The following is a 21,010-nucleotide window of genomic DNA, read 5'->3' as shown; positions in this document are numbered from 1 at the left end:
ACTACTGCAGTAGCCTTTTTATGTTGAGTTAGTGAAAATGAATGAGAACAATCATCAATGGAATGAGTGCAAAGCCAGAATCAAAACAAAAGACAGTGACCAGCAACTATGAGACTATTTGGAGAAGACTGGAAAGCTGGGAGGACAAAGTTCACTTCAGGACTGGCAGCTTACTGGTCCTCTCAGAGGCACAGGTCTGGTGTGTATGTGTGTGTGTGTGTGTGTGTGTGTGTGTGTGTGTGTGTGTGTGTGATGTATGGGTGCAGGTGAGTGTGTGCATGCCACAGGCCATGTACAGAGCTCAGAAGACAACTTCCAGCTTTGTTGGAGACATGGTCTTTTCACTGCTGCATAAGCCAGTCTAGCTGGGTGGTGGAGGTCTAGCAGTCCTTTATCTGTGCCCCCCATCTCCCTGTTGGGGCACAATGAGACTACAGACTCCTGTACGACTGCCTCCCACTCTGACATGGGTTCTGGGGATCTTAATGAGGTTGTCAGGCTCACATGATCAGTGCTTTAATCCAACATCGTCATCTCCCTAGCCATAAGGTCTGTATTTTATAGTCCCCCTGCTTCTCCTGTGTGCTTCATGCCACCTTCTAACCCAGCTGTTCTCTGTGCCCCAAGCTCCTGCTTCTTATGCTGTGACCTTGGTTTGACATGGCCTCTGCTCCCTTTTATGTCTTAAGTGAAAGACCCACTGTTCTTTCACAGTCCAAGGGTTTGATCCCAAGGGACACAGGATTCCATGGCTCCCACCAAGATGGATGACTTCAGTTCCGCCCAGTCTCTATTCTGAGTAGCACTGACTGTGTCATGCAAAGCAATGGCTGAGGCTGAGAGCCAGAGAGCTTCATCTCAAAGGAAGATTGGGCAATATAGAGTGGATTAATTCCTTAATGTAACGAGGAAGAGAGCTTAATTAGTTGGGATTCTAGAAGCCATTCCCTGAACAAAGTGCTAATCCCGCCCCCAGAACATGCTTAGTAAATAAGACCAATGTGATGTCTGCAGAGTCTCCTTGTGACTGGAGCAGGGAACTGCTTTCATATGGAGGGATAGACAGGAGAATTTGGGACTAATTCTAGAGGAGGGAAGAATTGAGAAGTTGACAGAACGAAGACTGAATGACCTTGTTCTTTGTTACGGAAGACCGCTAAGAGCACGAAGAACTTAGTGCAACTAGATTATTGATACAGTGCAATTCCTTGGTGGGAATTTTATTCCTATATTCAATCGATATTTTAGGTTGACATACAAAATTACAAGATATGTCATTTCATACATGTGTTACAGTTTGTTTTTTCCCCTCTGCCTCCCCCACTGCTCTCCCTTATTCCTTCCACCCCTCTCTTGCTGGTCCTCCTTTTCCACTCTCCCCAAATGGTCTGTCCTCCTGCTTTCATTTCATATGAGTTCTACCGCTCTCTCTTCTCTCCTCCCTATCCTTTAAGATCTCTTCCCTCACCCTTCACAGGTCCCTTTTATGCCTTTATGGCCTGTGAGCCTGACAACCTTGTTCAGATCCCCAGAACCCATGTCAGAGTGGGAGGCAGTCGTACAGGAGTCTGCAGCCTCAGTGTGCCCCAACAGGGAGATGGGGGGCAAAGGACAGCCAGACCTCCACTGCCCAGCTAGCCTGGCTTATGCAGCAGTGGAAATACCATGTCTCCAGCAGAACTGGAAGTTGTCTTCTGACCTCCACACATGGCCTGTGGCATGCACACACTCGCCTGCACCCATACATCATCTCTCTCTCTCTCTCTCTCTCTCTCTCTCTCTCTCTCTCTCTCTCTCTCTCTCTAACACACACACACACACACACACACACACACACACACACACACACACACACCACTAGATTCCACATATGAGAGAAAATATGGTGTTTGTCTTTCTGAACCTGGTTTATTTCACTTAGCACATTGATCCATGCAAATGTTGTGATTTTTTATGCCTGAATAAAATTCTATTGTGTATATGTGCCATATTTTTCTTTGTTCATCATCTGTTGATGAACATATAGGCTGATTCCACTTCCTACATATTGTGAATGGTGCAATAATAAAACAGGGATATAAATGGATATATCAGTCATATGTGAACTTAGAGTCCTTCTGATAGATACCCAGGAGTGGTATAGCTGGGTCATATGGTGATTCTAATTTTAGTTTTTGGAGGAAACTTCATACTTATTTCCACAGTGGCTGTAGCAGTTCACATTCCTTTAGTGGGGACTATTTTGGGAAATCTTGTCTAGATAATTCTGATAATCTTTGCATCATTGTGGAACACAGAAATATGAATAAAGTGAGTCATTTCCTTATGAGCCGGAGCCGAAGACATTTTCCTCTTTTCTTTGAAGCATAACTTGCAAACGGAACCTATGACTTTTCCTAACTCTGTTGAAAAATCGTTACATATGTCAACAGGTAGACAAGAATATTATGCCCCGTCTCTTTTGTTCTCGGAAGTGTCTCTAGCTCAGATTGTGGTGTTAGTAGGAAAAAGGTCAGAAACTGTGTTAGATCACGACTTCGTTTATTGTTATTATTATTATTAGTGTAGCAAGTGTAGCATTGTTTTTGGAGACAGTCTGGCTGTGCAGCCTCGAATGGCCCAAAATTCACTAGATAACCCAGGCTGAGCTTTAAATCAGGAGAGTCCTCCCCCTGGGAAACCCACGTGCTGGGATTACAGGCAGGCATCACCGCACCTGACTTCACCACACGTTCATTTAATTCCATTTAGCCAAGAATAAAAGCAGTTCTTTTAAAATTGAGTTTGGCTTAATCAGTAAGAAAACAGTCATTATATTTCTTTAATAAGCAGGTGGGCAGCTTTGAAAACTGATGGCGTTTGTGTATCCATCTATTGTCAAGTGGATGAAATGCAGGGGATAATAAATTGAATGGAGGAAGAATTTGGCACCAGGCTGCTTTTGCAAGTTGCTAGATATCAATTTGGAACTTAAGTCATCTCTATGCAGCACTTAAATAAGTGGTTGATCTGCTGGCCCATGTGTCTAATTAAAAGCTGTTGTATGTGCAGAGGAAAAGGGTGGCATAAAGGACCCGAACACACGGAAGGAGGGGAGGAGACCTGAAATGATGATTCCCCTAGGAGGACGAAAAGATACTAGAAACGGTCACACACACACCCTCAGCTTCTCCAAAGGAACACTGAAACGAAATCTCAACCAAACCAATTTGCAATCATTTGAAGGGAAGAAGCCCTTTTAAGCAGGAGCCTGACTTCATCACGGACAAGTCCTGTCATACGAGAATGAAAGGCTCCGAAGATCAAGGAAGAAGATTTATATGTAATTCATTTAGGCTGTAGATACGATTTGGATGTGTTGCTATGTAGCACGTCCATCATCTTCCACCTTGCCGTGTGAGATAGCGGACACCAGAGTCTCACTGTCTACCTGGGGACAAATGTAAGGCCAAGTTCGAAGCCCAGGGTTATCTGTTCTCCTGACTGCTGTCTGGCGCTTGAGTGGCAGCACACACATGCGGGTGTTGTTTGCTCACTGTACCTACTGGAGGGAAAGATGACAATTTTTTTTTAAAGGTATATAGAAAGAAGGTTAAAACTGATAGCTGTCCAGGGCAGTCAGTAAACTGCTTGCCATAGATCACAAAGACCTGTATGCATCCATAGCCCTAGCACTCATACAAAATGCCTGCATGCATCTATAGCCCTTGTCCTGGCTGGGGGAGTTGGGGAAGAGAGAAGCAGTTCTCTGAAGATCAGTGATCAGTTAGTCTAGCCTAATTGGAGAGTGTCTGGTTCAGTGAGAGACCATGCCTCAAAAGAAAAAAATGTGGAGAGTGACTGAGGGAGACACTACACATCAACCTTTGACCTCTACATATAACACACATGCGCACTCACAGGAACAGGAATACCTACACACACACACAACACACACACACACAGACACAGACACACACACACACACACACACACACACACACACACACACACACACTCACTCACAAAAAAGGAAATTATAGCTATCCACATATGCTGCTTTCTTTTCTCATCTTTCTTAGGACACATTCCAAAACTAATGTAATCATTTAAAGTAGATCCAATTGCTTTGTGTATATTGATGTTATCTTCCCTTCAACTCACTGGAGACAGAGGACATGTGCTTCATTTTTACCTCCCCGCAGCACTTAATACATGTGTGATTGATTGGCCAGTGGTAAGGTCTTAAAGAACCTGTTGTAAGGATCTGCAACAAAAGAATGCTACCAAGGCTATTGCTGGCTGGCAGAGGCCAGAAAGAGAAGCAGGGGAAGAAGGCTCAGGGAGTTTGTGAAACTAGCTCTTTAGTGTCATGGGGGTTCGACTTTGACTCTTCTTGCACGGCTGTGGACATTCTGAGCCGAAGTGGGAATGTATACATAGATGGTTCAGATAGGAGCTTCTGCGGTGATTGGAGTTAGCTCAAGCACATGTGTGCTGCAGTGGTTATGTGTACAAGCACCCCGAGTTGGATCTGTCTACCTCCTTTCCTATCAGCGACCTTGAGCAAGACATTTAACTTTCCCAAACTCACTGTCTCAATTGGTAAGGAAGAGAAAGTAATGGGGCTTACTGCAGAGGGATATGAGAATTCATTTGCATAATGCTTAGACAGCATAGAACACACTGTAAGCAGCTCAATAAATATTGTTATAAGAATTGTGAGAAATTAGCTGTGTGTAAGGACACATGCTTGCAATCCCAGCATTCAGAGGGAGGAGGATCAAGAATTCAAGGCTATCCTTAGCTACAAAGGGAGTTCCAGAGCAGCCTGAGCTACAAAGAACACTTTATGTAAAAACTCAAAGAATAGCAAGGACAGAGCCCTAAGAAATGAAAAAAGAAATCTAGGAAGAAAAAGGCTGAGTGGTTTAATAGTAGTCTTTGTGCATGACAAATCATGACCTGTCTGGATACCAGTTTGATTGTTGGATGACATTTCTTGCTGCTTTACTGTGCCTTCACCAAAGAAAATATGAGAATGAGAGGGCTTAATTAACTTCAGCATGATGGAATTGGGATAGATACAGGGCATATTACTGCTGGGCTCACTGGCCTGTACAGCTGGAGGAAATGGTGCCATTTTCTTTCAAGATGTAGTTTAGGAAATGATCTAGTTGCACCTCATACATCTTCCTTGTCTGTTTAGGAGGTCCTACACAGTGATGGACATGGACCTCTTAGGCCATGTTGCATGTTTGTTCTTTGGGAGTTGACAGTTTTGCCTGGATTGAAGCTGAACTCGTGAGCTGAAGCAGCACCAAAGTGAATGAAAATGCCATTGCAGAGCCAGTACGATGCTTCTGTTTGGTTTATCAGCAAAGACCAGTATCCATGGTGTGTTGATGTAAGCCTGAGGACTTCTGGTGAATTGTTGGAGTGCCAGGTCTACAGAGGAGATGTCATGTGAGCCTCAAGTTTGTCTGCTGAGTCATCTATGGACAGAGACCCAACTGTGAGGATACAGATTAGCAATTAGTGGACTCTAGTCAGTGTCTAATTATAATGCCAACTCTACTCTAGGGAACTTGAAAAGAGTGGACGAAAAAGCAAATTCCAAGTTTCTCTGTTCGAAATAACAATTGCTATTTTCTTTCCTCTTCTTTTATTCACTCATTCTTTCTTTCTTTCTCTTCTGTCTTCCCTTTCTCTCTCTTTCCTTTTCTTCCTTCTCCCTTTCTCCTCATCCTCTTCATATTCATCATCCACTCCATTTAGCAGTTAGATCTGTAGACTTTAAACATGGTGACAAAAATATAGATTACCACAGTGAAGTGAAGGGCTTGTTTGATGCCTCTTCAGCGATCCTCATTAATTTTCTGACCAAATGTTTACACGGGGATACGATGTAGATGTAGGGCATCTCTTATTCTTTTGGCCCAGACAGCTTTGTCGAGTCTAGTGTTGTTACATACATCTGGAGTCTCCATATCCTTCATGCAGATTTCCATATATTTTGAGTGACAGGTTTCTTGACACACACTCCAAGGAAGGGCTTGTGAATGATGATGATGTTTTCTCAGATCATCACTTTATGAACAACAAAATGGTCTTTAAGTTTCTCATCACCTTCTTTTATAGCAGCCATTCTGCTGGGCCCAAGTAGAAATGGAAGAGTATTATTTGGGGAAGCAACTAGTGTGTGTGTGTGTGTGTGGGGGGGGTATACAAGTGGACGGCAGAGGATAAGCCAGGTGTCATTCCTCGGGTGCTACCCGCCTTTTTATCTGTACTAGAAGCTCACTCATTGGCATGGAGTTTGCATGGTAGGCTAGACTGAATGACTGCTGAGCCTTTCTCTAGCACTGGGATTGCAAGGGAACCTGAGTTTGAGACTAGGCTAAGGCGGTGAGTGTGAGCTAGGGCAGTGAGTGTGCACTAAGGCAGTGAGTGTGAGCTAAGGCTGTGAGTGTGTGCCACCAGAACCAGAATTTTTATGTGGGCTTTTGGGATCAAACTCAGATCCTCTGACTTTTGAAGTAAGACTGTTACCAACTGAGCTATACTCTTACCTGCCTTTTTTTTTAAAGACTTCTTTGTCCTAGAGTATTAAGTGAATTGTGAAAATGCTGGAGACCACTGAAGCTGGTTTAAAAACAAATTTCAAGGAGCCTGGAGAGCTGGCACAGTCTTTAAGAATGCTTAATGCTGCCTCAAGAGGGGTTTTCTGTCGGATTCACTGTGTCACACTGCAACTTCCATGATGAGATTTTTCATTTTTTTCCCTTTTTACTCTTAAATTTGTTTTATTTTGGGGGAAGGGGCGCAGGGGCAGAGGGCAATGCAAAGGGATGGGAAAGTGAGCGGGATCAAGATACATGATGTATAAGACACATGGAATAAATAGAAAGAAAGAGAAAAAAAAGAATACTTAATGCTCTTGCAGAGGACAGGGTTTGTTTCCCAGCTCCACCTTGAACTTCACGACCTTGTGTAACTCTGTTTCCAGGAGATCTGGTACCTTCTTCTGGCCTCTGTGGGCATTGTACATGTGTGCTGTACATACAAACACACAGGCCAAATACACACAGACATAAAGTAAAAAGAAATAAATCTTTTATTTTTTAAAATAAAAACATGAGTTATTCTTTTATTCATCAAGTTCTTAATTCTAGGAAAGATTAGAACAACTTTGTTATCTTCTTGAGAGTTGCTGTTGCTGGTGCTTCCGCTATCCCCTGTCAATCTCCCACCATCCGGTGGAGATGATAAAGGTGTTTCCCAATGATGTCATGATCTGGGGAATGAGGAGTTTAAAAGGTAGCGAATGCAGAAGTCTGGGATCTGGGCTGCAGTGAGGTCACAGTAGCAAATGTGAAGCCTGGGAGGTTGGCAAGGTCTGTACTGGTAAGCCAGAGAGGACAGACTAAGCCATAAGAAGTGACTCTGTTTGAAGCTAATTCTGCAACATTCCCAATTAAATACTCCTTTGTATGGATAGATGGGAAGGCTAGCAAGTAGTTTTAGTGTGGGTCTCCCTGTGCTGAAAGCTGGCATCTGCCTGGCACATAGTCCCTGCTTACACTCTCTAGGTAGCCATTCCCATCAGAGTTAGAGGGATAGACAACAAAAGATAAAAAGTTAGAAATTCTGAAACCCTTTATTGCCTCAGTTTTCCAAGTGCTAGGATTTACAGGTATGCACGGCCAGTCTGGGAATCCTAAGCTAGTTCTTTTCTTTAAAATTAAAAAAAATTACTTATTAATTTATTTAATTTTATTTTGTGTATGTGTGATGTGTGTGTGTACATGTTCCATGGCACACATGTGAAGGTCAGAGAACAAGTTAGGAAAGTTGATTCTCTCTCTCTCTCTCTCTCTCTCTCTCTCTCTCTCTCTCTCTCTCTCTCTCTCTCTCTCTCTCTCTCCCAGGGAATCAAACTCAGGTTGTCAAGCTTACTGGCAAGTGCCTTTACCTACTGAACCATCTTACTGATCCATGGATCTCTGAACTCAGTTTTCAATGCTAACTTACACTAAAAATGAACCATAAAAAAGCATTAGATAATTCTGAAAAAGGAGAGAGGTTTTCTGTTGAAAGCAAACAGCAGTAACAATGAGAACAACACAATTCAGAGAAGCTTGTTAGCAGCTAACCCAACACATGATGTCAAACATGGGATGCCATCTTTATGCCACTGCAGACCATGATATCTACGGATCTGGACAATGGATTGAGGGACAGTCAGAGAGCTTTCCTACACCTAACTCTGACACAGGATTGCCTGATACAGGGCAGAGGTCACCAACTCTCAGCACCCTGTGCAAGATCAGGTAATCCTCGTGATGTCATTCAGCCTGGTGTGGGTACACAGGCTAGGGTCTTCAAAAGTCACAAATCAATGCAAACACATTGGCATCAGTAACTTGATGGTGGCCTCACTCACTGTACAACAGGAGTGTGAGCTGAGAGAGACCTCTGTAGCTGTAGGGAACTGGGTTTAGGCAGTTTGTCAGCAACCACGTAAAGTAGTTGGAGGTTCTGAATAGAGCTCTTCATCTGGCAGAGATGGGAATAAAAACCAGGACATGAGGAAACAACTTAGTCCTTTGGGCTGGGCACATGCACATGGAGGTACACTGGGAAACAGGCTTAATCTAGGCAGCCGAGAATACCCAGCCAAGCTCATGGCAAGCTTTAGGTGTTGTGAGGGTGGTTCTTGGCCAGTCCTGGTTTCAATATTATCAGGCAGCTACTTGTTGGTCAATGTTTTAGTCCTCTGAATGAGACTGGGCAGGCAGGTACCACCAAGTTGTTGCTGGCATTAAAAAACAATAACAACAAAACCAAACCAAAATCACTTTCCTGTATGCTATTTTATTTTGATTTCTAGAGCAGTTCAAAATGCTTTCCTTGAGTAAGACAGATGGCCAGATTGGGTTTAGGGACGTGGATAGATTCTAAGCCACTTTGATTGTGAATACCTGTACTTTAAAACTGTCTGCAATGAATGAGCAATCTCTTTTCCAAACCAGAGACACAGGGAAATTAATCACTGATGTTTAGTGAGGAAAAAAAAAAACTTTCTCAAAAAACTTCTTGCTGGGTTTAGCCATCGGAGACAATGGCTTGTTAATTGGTACCAACTGAGTGTGACTGAGCCACATTCAGAAGTCAGCCATGCTTAGTTGTTATGCTCTCTCCATATGGAGCAAGCAGAGGACAAAAAGAACCTTATTTTCCAGGGATCCTTAGAGATCCATGGGGACAAATACAGTCACTGTGTCTAGAACCAGGGCTTCTGTTGTATATGGCCTTACAAGAGGCACCAGCACTCAGCTTAATCAGATCACAAGGTGGAAGACCTTCGAGTTTGTCAAGGCCTTGTTCTCCTCTGTATAGGAACGTGATGTTCTGATCAAACACACATGAGGAGCTGGGAATGGTAATTTGTTTGAGACAAATGTCGACACATTTACTCTGAAAAATGTTGCTTGTACGTCAGGGATGTCGCTGGCTTGCACTTAACCCCATTCTTTAGCAGCAATCACAATTCTGTGGACTCTACCCTTTTGGCTTAAACTAAATGAAGAGATTTTGATAGCATAAGTGTTTGGGGTTTAGTGTTTCATATTTAATAAGAAGTGGTTTGTTTTCCTTCTTAGTAATTAGGTTTTGGTTATTATGATACCTTTCTTTATATCCTGTCTCTGTCCATATCTACACTGGAATAAGTATGGAACACATTTAATTTACATAGATTTCTCTAAATAAATTGATTCTGATTACTGATGACTTTATTATCTAATTAATGTTAGTTTAATATTTACACTATTTTTTACCCACTTCATTGGCTAAAACTACTTCTCTTCTTCTCCTGTTATATTCCACCCCCTCCTCATTCAGTTAAAAGTACATCTATTGCCGAATGCACGTCAGCTAGGGGCGGACTGAAGTTGGGAGGGGAAGCAGTAGAGAGGATGGGGGAGGAGCTGGAGAGAGGGAGTAGGAGTAGATTTGATCAAAACACATTATATGCATGTATGAAATTCCCAATTAAAAAATACATCTCTTCCATCACAGAACCTGGTTGTTGCTGAGACTCATCAGCTTGCTCTTTTGTAGAAAAGAGGCCTTTTAACAAAAATACAGCCCATCAGAGAACTGTTTTGATCTGTGGAATGGAGGCCACAGAGAGGGATTTTAATTTAAGATGAAATGGAATAGCCTTGTTAAGATTTTGACAGTCCTGGTACATCACTGAGCATGAGCACACTCCAGCAATTCTCTTTGTGTTTCTCAGCCCTCTCCTCTGATTCTGTGCAGGAGCTAAGCTGGGCATCTCAGTGGGGATGGAGATCAGAATCTGCATTCTCCCCTCTTATTCCTCACAGGCTTCTTCTGGGTATACATTTATCTGAGACCTAGGGTTTAAAAGTGGGGGAGACATTCTCAAAGTGAATATCTTCAAGTTGTTTTCTAGTGGCTTACCATTAGGGTCACAAAACAGAGAATGCTGATCAGGGAGGAGAATGAGGCAAAGTTCCAGGAGGAAGCAAACTTACCTTTGGAAGAACAAGAATGCTGGCTTCTATGGGAGGGAGTTAATTACCCAGAATGGCTCTTAAAGGAGCCTGACCAAACTGCTGGAATTTGTGTTTGTGGACCTTTGGATGCTCAGTGTTCCTTATGCCCTGAGCTTTAAAGAAAATGAGTCTGGCACTTGTCAGGTGGGAAAATTCCAGATCCTCCACCCAGAGCTTCTATTGTGTACTTAGGTTGTGACATTTCTAAGAAATGATGAGGCTGGAGAAGATCAGAGATATTCCCATATTGCAAGGCGTGGCACACAAAACTGGCACCATTCAAACTCATCCTAGGTAGCCGACTCCAGCCTTGGTGAGCTGAAAAGAAATAGTGGTGTGGTCTGCAGAGGAAGTGATCTCTTGCTGTTCAGGTAGAAAGTCTTCCCCTTAGTGTGGAAGCAAAGATTCTATCCCTTACGTCATGTCTACTCTGTTGAGAATGTAGACGAAAATTGAAAGGACACTCAGGAATTCTCTCAGAGCTGCGGAGGTAATCTGGATTCTTGTCCCATCATTTTATACTAGCTTTCTAAGTCTGGTGGAGTGAAGATTTATCAGTGGAATCCTAGCAGATCTAGACTTTCAGAGACATAGATTCCTCTCCAAGGGAACCCTTAAAGACTAATGTAAATTAGTGTAGCCCCTGTGGAAATCCATATGGAGGCTCCTTAGAAAACTACAATTAGAACTGCCCTGTGATCCAGATCTTCTGCCACCCCAGGATATGCATAGCTACTGGGCTCTCAAGTAAGACATGGACAACTGAACATCTGTGATTATTGTGGCACTGTTCATAATAGTCAGATGTGGGAACCAGCCTTGGTGTCATAAAGAAGAAGGAGATGTCACTGGCAGTGAATTGGACCTGGAGCTCATCATGTTAAGCAAGATAAGCCAGACTCAGAAAGACAATTAGCCCATGCTTCCTTTTCCATGTGGAATCTAAATGAAGATATATGATGAGACATGAAGGCAGAAGGGGGACAAGGAGCAGGAAAGGGACAGGGGGTGGGTGGAGAGTGAGGACTTGAAAGGGTAAGAAATGGTGGATATGAGTAAAGGATATGACACACATGAATGCAAATGTCATAATAAAACCCATCACCCTATACAATTAATATACATATATGTTTATGTAAATTGACCCAAATGCCCTAGCAGAGTCATTATCCCTATGATGTTATGAAATCTCAAGAATAATGCAAAAGATGTTAAGATACTAAAAAAAGTAACCAAGATAGTAAGCTTACAATAGATTTTAGAGTTGCAGCCTTTGAGAAAGCAAGATTTTATTTATTTACTTACTTTATAATTACCTACTATATGTTTGAGTGTGGTGTATGCATGTGTGAACAAGCAGGCACTTTATCCACTGAGCCATCTCCCCAGTCCAGAGAAAAAAAGGTTTTAGCAGAAAGATGCGCATGTTAACCCTGTGGATGCCTGGTCAGCTGGAGTGTTCCAGGCAGAGTGAGCAGATGGAATATGAGGACATGGGGTCTGGTGGATAAGGAGTTTCCAAATCAAGTGCATTGGCTGTTTCTTTCAGTGAATAGGGAAGCTATGGAGAGCTGGGGTAGAGAGCAGCATGATGGTTTAGTTCTAAAAAAATTACCCTGCTTCTTTTTGAATGGAGAATGAAGGGGGGTGGAGCAGAAGTAGCTGGGCCGTTGAGCAGCTCTTACGGTGATATGGTGATAGCACTTATGGTGAAGGAGATCATGTCGCACTAGTGGTAGGCAAGAACTGCACATTGACCTTGAAGTTGGCATGTCAAGGTCATCACTGCCTTTTACCCAGTTGAGAAAGAGTGAAAGGAAGGGGATTGGGGGTGAACAAAGATGATGCACTCTGAGTTTTCAACAAATGAGCGTGTGTTAAAGTGCTGGTAGCGTTCTCTGCCAGTGTGGCTGCCTACTACAGGGGTCTCCTCTTATGAAAGTGCAGCTTGAGTGTGACTTTTCATGCCTACCTTATTCCCATAAAACATGGAATTGCACCATCAGAATAGAAATAGGAAACTCAGTGATCAAGATCGTTTCTGTCAACTTTCCATTCCATTAATCAAATTTCTTTGTAACAGTATTGAAAAGAAACAGAGGTTTTTTTTGTGTGAGTGTGTGTGTGTGTGTGTGTGTGTGTGTGTGTGTGTGTGTGTGTGTTGTTTAAGATTTCCATAGGTAAATAAAGACTAGATCCTGCTCTTAAAAAAGCACACATTTGAGGGTCAGGGAGATGGCCCAGTCAGTAAGGCACCTGTGATGCAATCATAAGGACCTGGTTTTGAGTCCCACTACTCATGTAAAAATTTGGTCACAGGCCTCTGTAAACCTGGCACTGGGACATGGGTGAAGACAGGTGGATTCCTGAGGCCACTTAACCACTCTAGCCAATAGTGAGCTTTGGGTTCAGTGAAACACTGTCTCAGGAAAAAAAGAAAAAAGTGTGACTTCTATCTTACTCATTGTTCTATTGATGTGAAGAGACACCATGACCAAAGCAGCTATATAAAGCATTTAATTGGCATTTGCTTACAGTTTCAGAGGTTTAGTCCATTATCATCATGACAGGAAGCATGGCAGCATGCAGGCAGTCACTGGAGCAGTAGTTCAGAGCTACATCCTGATCTGTAGGCAGAGAGAAAGAGAGAGAGAGAGAGAGAGAGAGAGAGAGAGAGAGAGAGAGAGAGAGAGAGAGAGAGAGAGAGAGAGAGAGAGAGAGAGAGAGAGAGAGAGAGAGAGAGAGAGAGAGAGAGAGAGAGAGAGTCTGGGCTTTGGCATGGGCTTTTGAAATGTCAAAACCCACCCCCAGTGGCACACTTTGTCCAACAAGGCCGTACCTCTTAATCCTTCTAATCCATTTAAATAATGCCCCTCCTCAGTGACCAAGCATTCAAAAACATTAGCCTATAGGGGCCATTCTTAGTCACACTCCCACAGGAAGGTGATTGAAGAGGACACCTTTGGCCTGCACACTTACACAGATATACATGCATGTGCACTTACATGATGTGTGTAGGTACACACACACCATATACTATCTGTACACACATCACACATACAGAAAACCCACATTTGTAGGGAGAGGAGGTAAACTTGTCTGCTGTCATGTGATAGGTGTTATGATAGAGACATGAACGCACAGGTGAGAGAGCACTGAGAAGAGGCTAAGTCCACTCCTGGGAGTTAGAAAAGACCACATATATCAAACAATCAACCCGTGATCTAGGTCTTGAAGGTGAGAATGATGTTAGAGAAAGCACGGGGAAGGAGTCTTTCATCAGGTAAGAATGAAGCTCCTGTTTCTTATGGTGATGAAGAGCTAACTACCTTCTGAGGCTCATCCATCCCATTAAGAAATAACTGCCATCAATGCATTTCTGATATTCAGCTAACACCTTTTCACCCTAGTTTTGACATCTGCTGCCAATGGGCAGGGGATTATCTTTCTACTTGCATGAATCACCATGATATTTGAACATAAATATTATGTTAAAATATGCTTTATTTTTATTTATGTGTAGGGTATGTGTGTGTATGTATGCATGTAAGTATGTGTGTGTGTGTGTGTGTGTGTGTGTGTGTGTGTGTGTGTGTGTGCATCTGTGCATGTGAAGTCCACAGCTCTACATTGGTTGTCTTTCTCTATCAGTGTTTACCTTATCTGTTTAGAAAGGGTCTCTCACTGCACCTGATGTTCATTGATTGGCAAAATTGGCTGGCCAGTGAGCTCCAGGGATATGCTTGTCCCTACACCACTGAGCTAGGGTTACATTCAGGTGCAACCATGCTCAGCTTTTTTTTTTTTTTTATTTTTTTTTATTTTTTTTAAGCATGAGTGTTGGAGATCCAAACCCATGTCTCCCATGTTTATAAGGCAGGCACTTTACCAACTGAGCCATCTTCCCAGCCCTTTGGTTTAAATCATTTAAGACATCTCTTTCTATGTTTATAAAGGAGGGTAAGTGGAGTCAGGTTCCTGGGAGGCAGGCTGAAGGTGAAAGCAGGGTGCAGGTTGATTAAAGAAGGCTCTTGACATCAACACCAAGAAAGGGAAAGGAAGATAAAACTGGACTGAGCAGAAGGAGGACAGGTGATACAGTCATAATGGACACTCTTACTAACCTTGGGGAAATTCAGAAGCAAGACAGACCCTTCAGAGCTGTCTGGACTTAGAGCAAAGGGGCCAGGACTTCATACACCTTGACAGCCAATCCTGCAAGGCTCTGTATTCCAGAAAGAGGTTGTAATTGTAGATGAATAGCTCATTTCATTTGAGAGACAGTGGTTTGTGTGTTGGGGCAGGATACTGAGATGAAGTCTGTTGCCATGGGCACTGTGGTCACTGGGATGCTTAGTTATTTGTTTCAGAAGTGGATCAGTAGGGGATCTGGATGATGAAAAACTTCTTGTGCTGCTAATTCTTCAGGCAGTTGTTTTCTGAGGCAGATAATGGGATAAAAAAATACTTCTTTTTATTTCTTCTTATTAGCAAATAAACACTGTGAACATCAATGTAATGGAAGTACAGTATAAAGGTTGTAGACTGATGGGGTCTAATGTACAATTCTACCTCCCCTGTGCTAATTGCCCATCTCAGTTAAGGCAGCCTTTTATGCAGGAAGACTTTCAAGATGCTCTCAAGGCAAGTTGAAGTGCATTCATGCAATAAACTTATCTGAGAATTTTCACTGGGGGAGGTGGCTGCTCCAAGGACCCCTGAGTGTCAACATTTTGTAATATCATTAAGAGATAAAAATGTTCATGGGGAAGCAGAGTGAGCTGCAAACAGAATTATGTCTCTGTCCTTCATCCTTGATCGCTAGTGGGTGATCATAGTATATGCTGGATGCCTGCAAAGATGGATGTGTGGCCACCAGTACTTTCCACTCCATGCACATATGAATATTGTGCTCTGAATTGTGACAGAGGCTATAATTTGCAAAGCCTCTCACCATTTGCAACTTAGAGTTAGATCAAAGCTTCATTGGAAAAAAAAAAGAGCTATTCTATTATGGACCACTGTACACCAGCCTGATGTGTCAACTAAATAAGCAACATTATACTCCTCATTATATAAGAAACCTTTGCACAAGCCATGACTCTGCCTCTTGATTTCTATTTGGCTTCACCAAACTTGATTTGGTGGCAGATAAAATGGTTGTAGAAGACATCCTTGTTGAATAAGAAGGATTGGCAGTACAGGATGGGTAAGGTGGGCATGATGAGGGTTGTATAGAAAAGGGGTGATAGATGATGATAGGATTAGAAGGCGTGCTCAGAGTGCAACAGGCATGTGATACTACCATGTTAAATTTTCTTTTTTCACTATCATTATAGATTAGGGTTTTTTTTTTTTTCATAGTAGCTGGTAGTATCTTTACAAGTTCATTTGTAACTGTGGGGAGGCATGAAGAGAAGACCAGAAGAAGAGAGGGCCAAGTTGTTGTTTAACAGGTTTTTCATTCTCTAAGTTCAATATCATTAACACTGACCATCTGAGATGGACAACTATGAGTTTTCCGCAAAGCTTACACTTGCTGTGCATTTGCGCCAAATATGGCTTTACTGTATGTGGAACATTGTGTGCATTCAAGAGTCTTCTAGTGATTAAATTCTGTTCACCCATCACAGAACAGGTCGGTTTATTTCATTTGCACTTGGGATCTTCTCCCTTGGTCCTATATATCTTTAAGTATACTGGAAGTGTTTTCACTGTGCGTAACCATTGGGACTGTGGAAACTCACAGGATGAGATTTCCCACTTGAGAATCTCCAAGACGGTGTTTACAAGAAAATCAAGTCGATATCTCCTCAAAGCAGCATCTATTCTAGATGAGCTGTTCTGTCAATGGGCTTTCTTTTCTTTTTTCCCTTGAGGTTCTCTGTGGGTCCCTGACAAGTGTTGGAATAATTAAGCTTCATTGTCTTGAATACCCACTTGTCTTAGTCATTTTAAGCTGCTATAAAAATGTCATAAAGGAGACAGCTTATCAACAACAGTTTAGTTTTCATAATTCTGAAGGCCGAGAAGTCCAAGATCGTAGTGCTAGCGGATTTGGTATCTAGTGAGGACTTCCGCTTTGGCTCATCAAGACAGCTTCTCTGTGTCCACTCGTGGTGGATCAGTCAAGGCAGCTCTCCGGAGTTTCCTTTATAAGGATGCTAATCCCATTTGTGAGATCTCTGCCTGCGAGACCTGTCATCTCTCAAAGACAATACTTCCTACTCTCATCTTGGAGGTTAGAATTTATTAACAGAGATGGGCAACACTTACTCCACATCACAGCTGTAACCTACAGCTGAAGAACAGATCGTTTTCCCCTGAAGAATAGTCCTTGTGTTATAGGGGAAGTCCAAGGGCAGGGACTAGCCAGAGTTTAGAATAGGCACACAAGCTGCATTAATTATTCTAGTCAGAATGAATTCCCTTTTTTTCTAGCTATCTATTCTTGTTGCTTCATCCTCCCTACTTCTCAGACTATTGTAGCCTTTTGGAGCTCATCTCTGGCTGTATGTTTGAGCCCAGAGGAGACGGGCACAGTAAGGGTGAGCAGCATTGCACCTTTGGCAGGAAGACTCATCACTGCTGGGCAATCATCTCCTCCACTCTGGATAGGCTGGGGTCCATGTCACCAGTTCAAGCTTGGGAAGCACACATTACTCTGGCAAAGCCGAGGGGCTGGCAGCTCTCACTGCCCAACTAGGGTCTTGAGATAAAAGTAGGGTATTTTCCAGCCTGTATTTTTTCAATAGTTGGCACTCGAGAAATACTTGGCTGTTTCTTGACTGTTTATTCCTGAACTAAGAAATGGCTATATAATTTTGCTTAAAGGCCGAATTTCTTGGTCTCTCATAACTACACTTTAAAGCCCAGGTTGTTGGGAGTGGGGAGGAAATGTCCTTTGAAGAGAGAGGCAATTGTGTTAGCTATTTCAAAATGGACAGAAGCCCTCAGATGGAAGGTGGGGGCACGAACCGAGAAAAGTACTCCATTACCAGAAACAAATCAGGGAAATGGATTAGGGGACAGGCTGAGAGGGTATTCACTTTGTGCATTCAGATTCTTGTAGCTACAAGGTGGAGCTGAACTACAGGCTTTGACGTAGTAAAACTGCAGGTAAAGTGCAGCTTCAAATGGGAGGAATTTAAAATGGCTTCTCCCTCAAAAGGAAAGGGAGGAAAACAAGATGCTCAGAATGGGCTCCGTGTGTGTGTGTGTGTGTGTGTGTGTGTGTGTGTGTGTGTGTGTGTGTGTCTGTGTCTGTGTAGTACATAGATGAGTCTAAGACCTGTGGCATTATATGGGTTAGAAAACAATCCCTCTGCTATAGGTTGCTCTAAAATCAAGCACGCCACATGAAGAGTCTAGCTACCGGCATTTTAATATTTGGTCTAGAGGTGCTGTTTGAACCTTGCTCTAAGCTGTGGATCTTGTTATCAGAGCAACAGTTAGAGAATAAGCTAGGTTAATCGAGAATGCTAGTAGGCGTGCCCTGGTGATACAAACCTGTCATTTCAGCTATTCAGAAGACCAAAGCAGGAAGATTCTAAGTTCAAATCCTGCTGAGACTATAGAGTGAGTCTAGGTCCAGCCTGGGGAACCAAGTGAGAACCCATATCAGCCATTTTTTTTTTTTTGGTGGAAAGGAGGAGAGACTCAGTGGTAAAGCAGAGCATATGAGACCCTGGCTTCAATCTCAGTACTATAGGGCTTGTGTTACTAACAGCTTTATGCTCTCTTTGGTTTCTAATAGCCAAGTATCAGGTCCATTGTGTGTGAGTGTTACCTACACCAGCCATGTAGATAAGCCTAAGAGCAGACCCATGGTACCTTAGTTTATTCATTCTGGTGCTGAATAATATAAATCTGCACACCCAGAAATTTAAAGTCTTCGAGAAATGGTATGTGTGTGTGTGCATGTGTGTTTATGTGTGTCTGTCTGTGTCTGTGTGTATGTGGGCAATTCACCTGACTGGCATGAGGCCTTGGACTCTTCTTTCCACTTTTGGATTATTTGATGTTCTACTGTGTAAATATCAATGTGTTTCCTTCTGAGGAACTATCTTAAGCTAAGACCCTGAGGAGTTCAGACAAAAAGACTCATAGACTGATGCTGTTTCCTTTCCCAAATGCCAGGAAATACTCTTAGGAATGAATTTATTATAAATGTTTGGAATTCAAAAAACATTCAATTATTTTTTTACTGAAAAATTTGAAAATGAAAAATTCTATGAAAAAAAACAGTGAACCTGAACTTTTGTATCCCATTGATTCAGAATCCCCATGGCTATCTTTGTTTGATCTTTCTGTTTCTCTCTTTTTCTTCCACTTTGACTACTCTAGGATGAGTCCTCCATGTTCTTCCAGTTTGGCCCGTCCATTGAGCAGCAAGCTTCCGTCATGCTCAACATCATGGAAGAATACGACTGGTACATCTTTTCCATCGTCACCACCTACTTCCCTGGCTACCAGGACTTTGTGAACAAGATCCGCAGTACTATCGAGAACAGCTTCGTGGGCTGGGAGCTGGAGGAAGTCCTCTTGCTAGACATGTCTCTAGACGACGGCGACTCGAAGATCCAGAACCAGCTGAAGAAGCTCCAGAGCCCCATCATCCTCCTCTACTGCACGAAGGAAGAAGCCACGTACATATTTGAGGTAGCTAACTCGGTCGGGCTGACGGGCTATGGCTACACATGGATCGTGCCTAGTCTGGTGGCGGGGGATACAGACACGGTGCCCTCTGAGTTCCCCACCGGGCTTATCTCTGTGTCCTATGATGAGTGGGACTATGGCCTTCCTGCCAGAGTGCGAGATGGGATTGCCATCATCACCACTGCTGCTTCTGACATGCTGTCCGAACACAGCTTCATCCCTGAGCCCAAGAGCAGTTGTTACAACACCCACGAGAAGAGGATCTACCAATCTAACATGCTGAATAGGTAAGTGTGGAGCAGTGCTGCAGAGCACGTGGAGAGGACCAGGAGAGAGGGATGGAGGGGCAGGACCAGGGAAAGGCAGTTCAGGATGGCAGCAGACTGAAGGCTGGCCTTGAAACGGCACCTGGTCATGGTCGGAGAGCATTTCAATTAAACCCTGTTCTTTGTGTTCTTATCTTAGAAACAGCAAATCAGTTGTAGAGTGCTTGCCTGGCATATACAAAGCCCTGGGTTCCAGCCCCACCACCACATAAAACTTGGTGCGGTGGGACATAGGGCAAGAGGATCAGAAGTTCAAAGTTATCCTTAGTATGAAGCTAGCCAGCTTGGGCTACATAAAACCCTGTCTCTCTCTCTTTCTGTGTCTGTCTCTCTGTCTCTCTGTCTCTCTCTCTCCCTCCCTCCCCCCTCTGTCTCTCTCTATCTCTGTCTCTCTCTCACTCATGCACACCAACACACACACACACACACACACACACACACACACACACACACACACCTCTCATTTATTGAGCACTTACTGTGTGCTAGATGGTGGTATAAGAGTTTTCATATTTTACCTTATTTACTCTTGCAAATAATCCCATTAGTCAGATTTTTTAAAACTCATTTCCATTTTATACAATATGAGAATAAGGTTTATAGAAATAAATTTTCTTCCTTCAGAGTGTGAGTGGATCAGCTTGAAATTTAACCCAGGCATCTCTGATCCTTGAGTACTTGATCACTGGATTCAATAGACTCAGAAAAAGGGACAGCAGCGGAATCAGCTTCCCTGTGGCAAGATGCTGCATCAGGAGGGAGTGGAGAACATCCTCTGTGGGTCTATTAGCATATGAGGTGTTCTTCCCTTAAAGAACTAGACATGTTCTCCTCACCTTTGCTCCTGCACTGTCTCTCTTCATGGGCCAGCATGCTATGGTGGAGGCATCTTTCAGTCTGGTTTGTAGCAAGACCAAAAGAAAGGCCTCTGTTTTAGTTGCTTTAGTTTTGCTCATGTAAAATACCTGAAAGAAGCAACTTAAAAGGAGGGAAGAGATAGTTTGGGTCATGGTTTCAGAGACATCAATCCATGAGGGCTAGCTCCATGGCTTCCGGCCTGTAGTGTAGGAGGACCGCATGGTGAAGAACATGAAGAAGGAAATTACAATGACCTGAACTCCAACCAACCGTATATAATTGCTAAGTTAGTTAGGAACCATCCTGGACATCTTGCTAGACATCTGTATCTATATGAGTTTAAATACATAATTTCATACAAATGTAGCTATGACTGCTGTTCAATACCTGACTTTCTTTATTCACTAGTAGGCTTTGAACAATCCATTTAAAGATTTATTTTGAACTGTTTAAATAGGACATACAGAACATTCTCCATGAAACACTGCATCCTCAGGCACCTGCCATCCAGCTTGTGAAATAAAATACTAGAATACACCCTGAGAAAGTTAAATCACCTTTGCTGAAGGTTTGCGTGACTACCTGTATTTAACCTCTGGAGGG

General features: G+C 42.9%; 1 protein-coding gene across 1 annotated transcript in view; it reads left to right on the top strand.

The window, feature by feature from the left end:
• Grin2b (glutamate ionotropic receptor NMDA type subunit 2B) overlaps window positions 1-19,514 on the top strand; it is a 123,134-nt gene extending 103,620 nt beyond the window's left edge. The window contains exon 2 of the mRNA XM_059258714.1: window positions 18,912-19,514. Coding sequence (XP_059114697.1) covers window positions 18,912-19,514 — 603 coding nt within the window. The remainder of the gene's footprint in view (window positions 1-18,911) is intronic.
• The last annotated feature ends 1,496 nt before the right edge of the window (window positions 19,515-21,010 follow it).

This window comes from Peromyscus eremicus, chromosome 3 (genome assembly GCF_949786415.1).
Source record: "Peromyscus eremicus chromosome 3, PerEre_H2_v1, whole genome shotgun sequence".
Taxonomy (NCBI): Eukaryota; Metazoa; Chordata; class Mammalia; order Rodentia; family Cricetidae; genus Peromyscus; species Peromyscus eremicus.
This window is presented reverse-complemented; position numbering and strand designations above follow the sequence as displayed.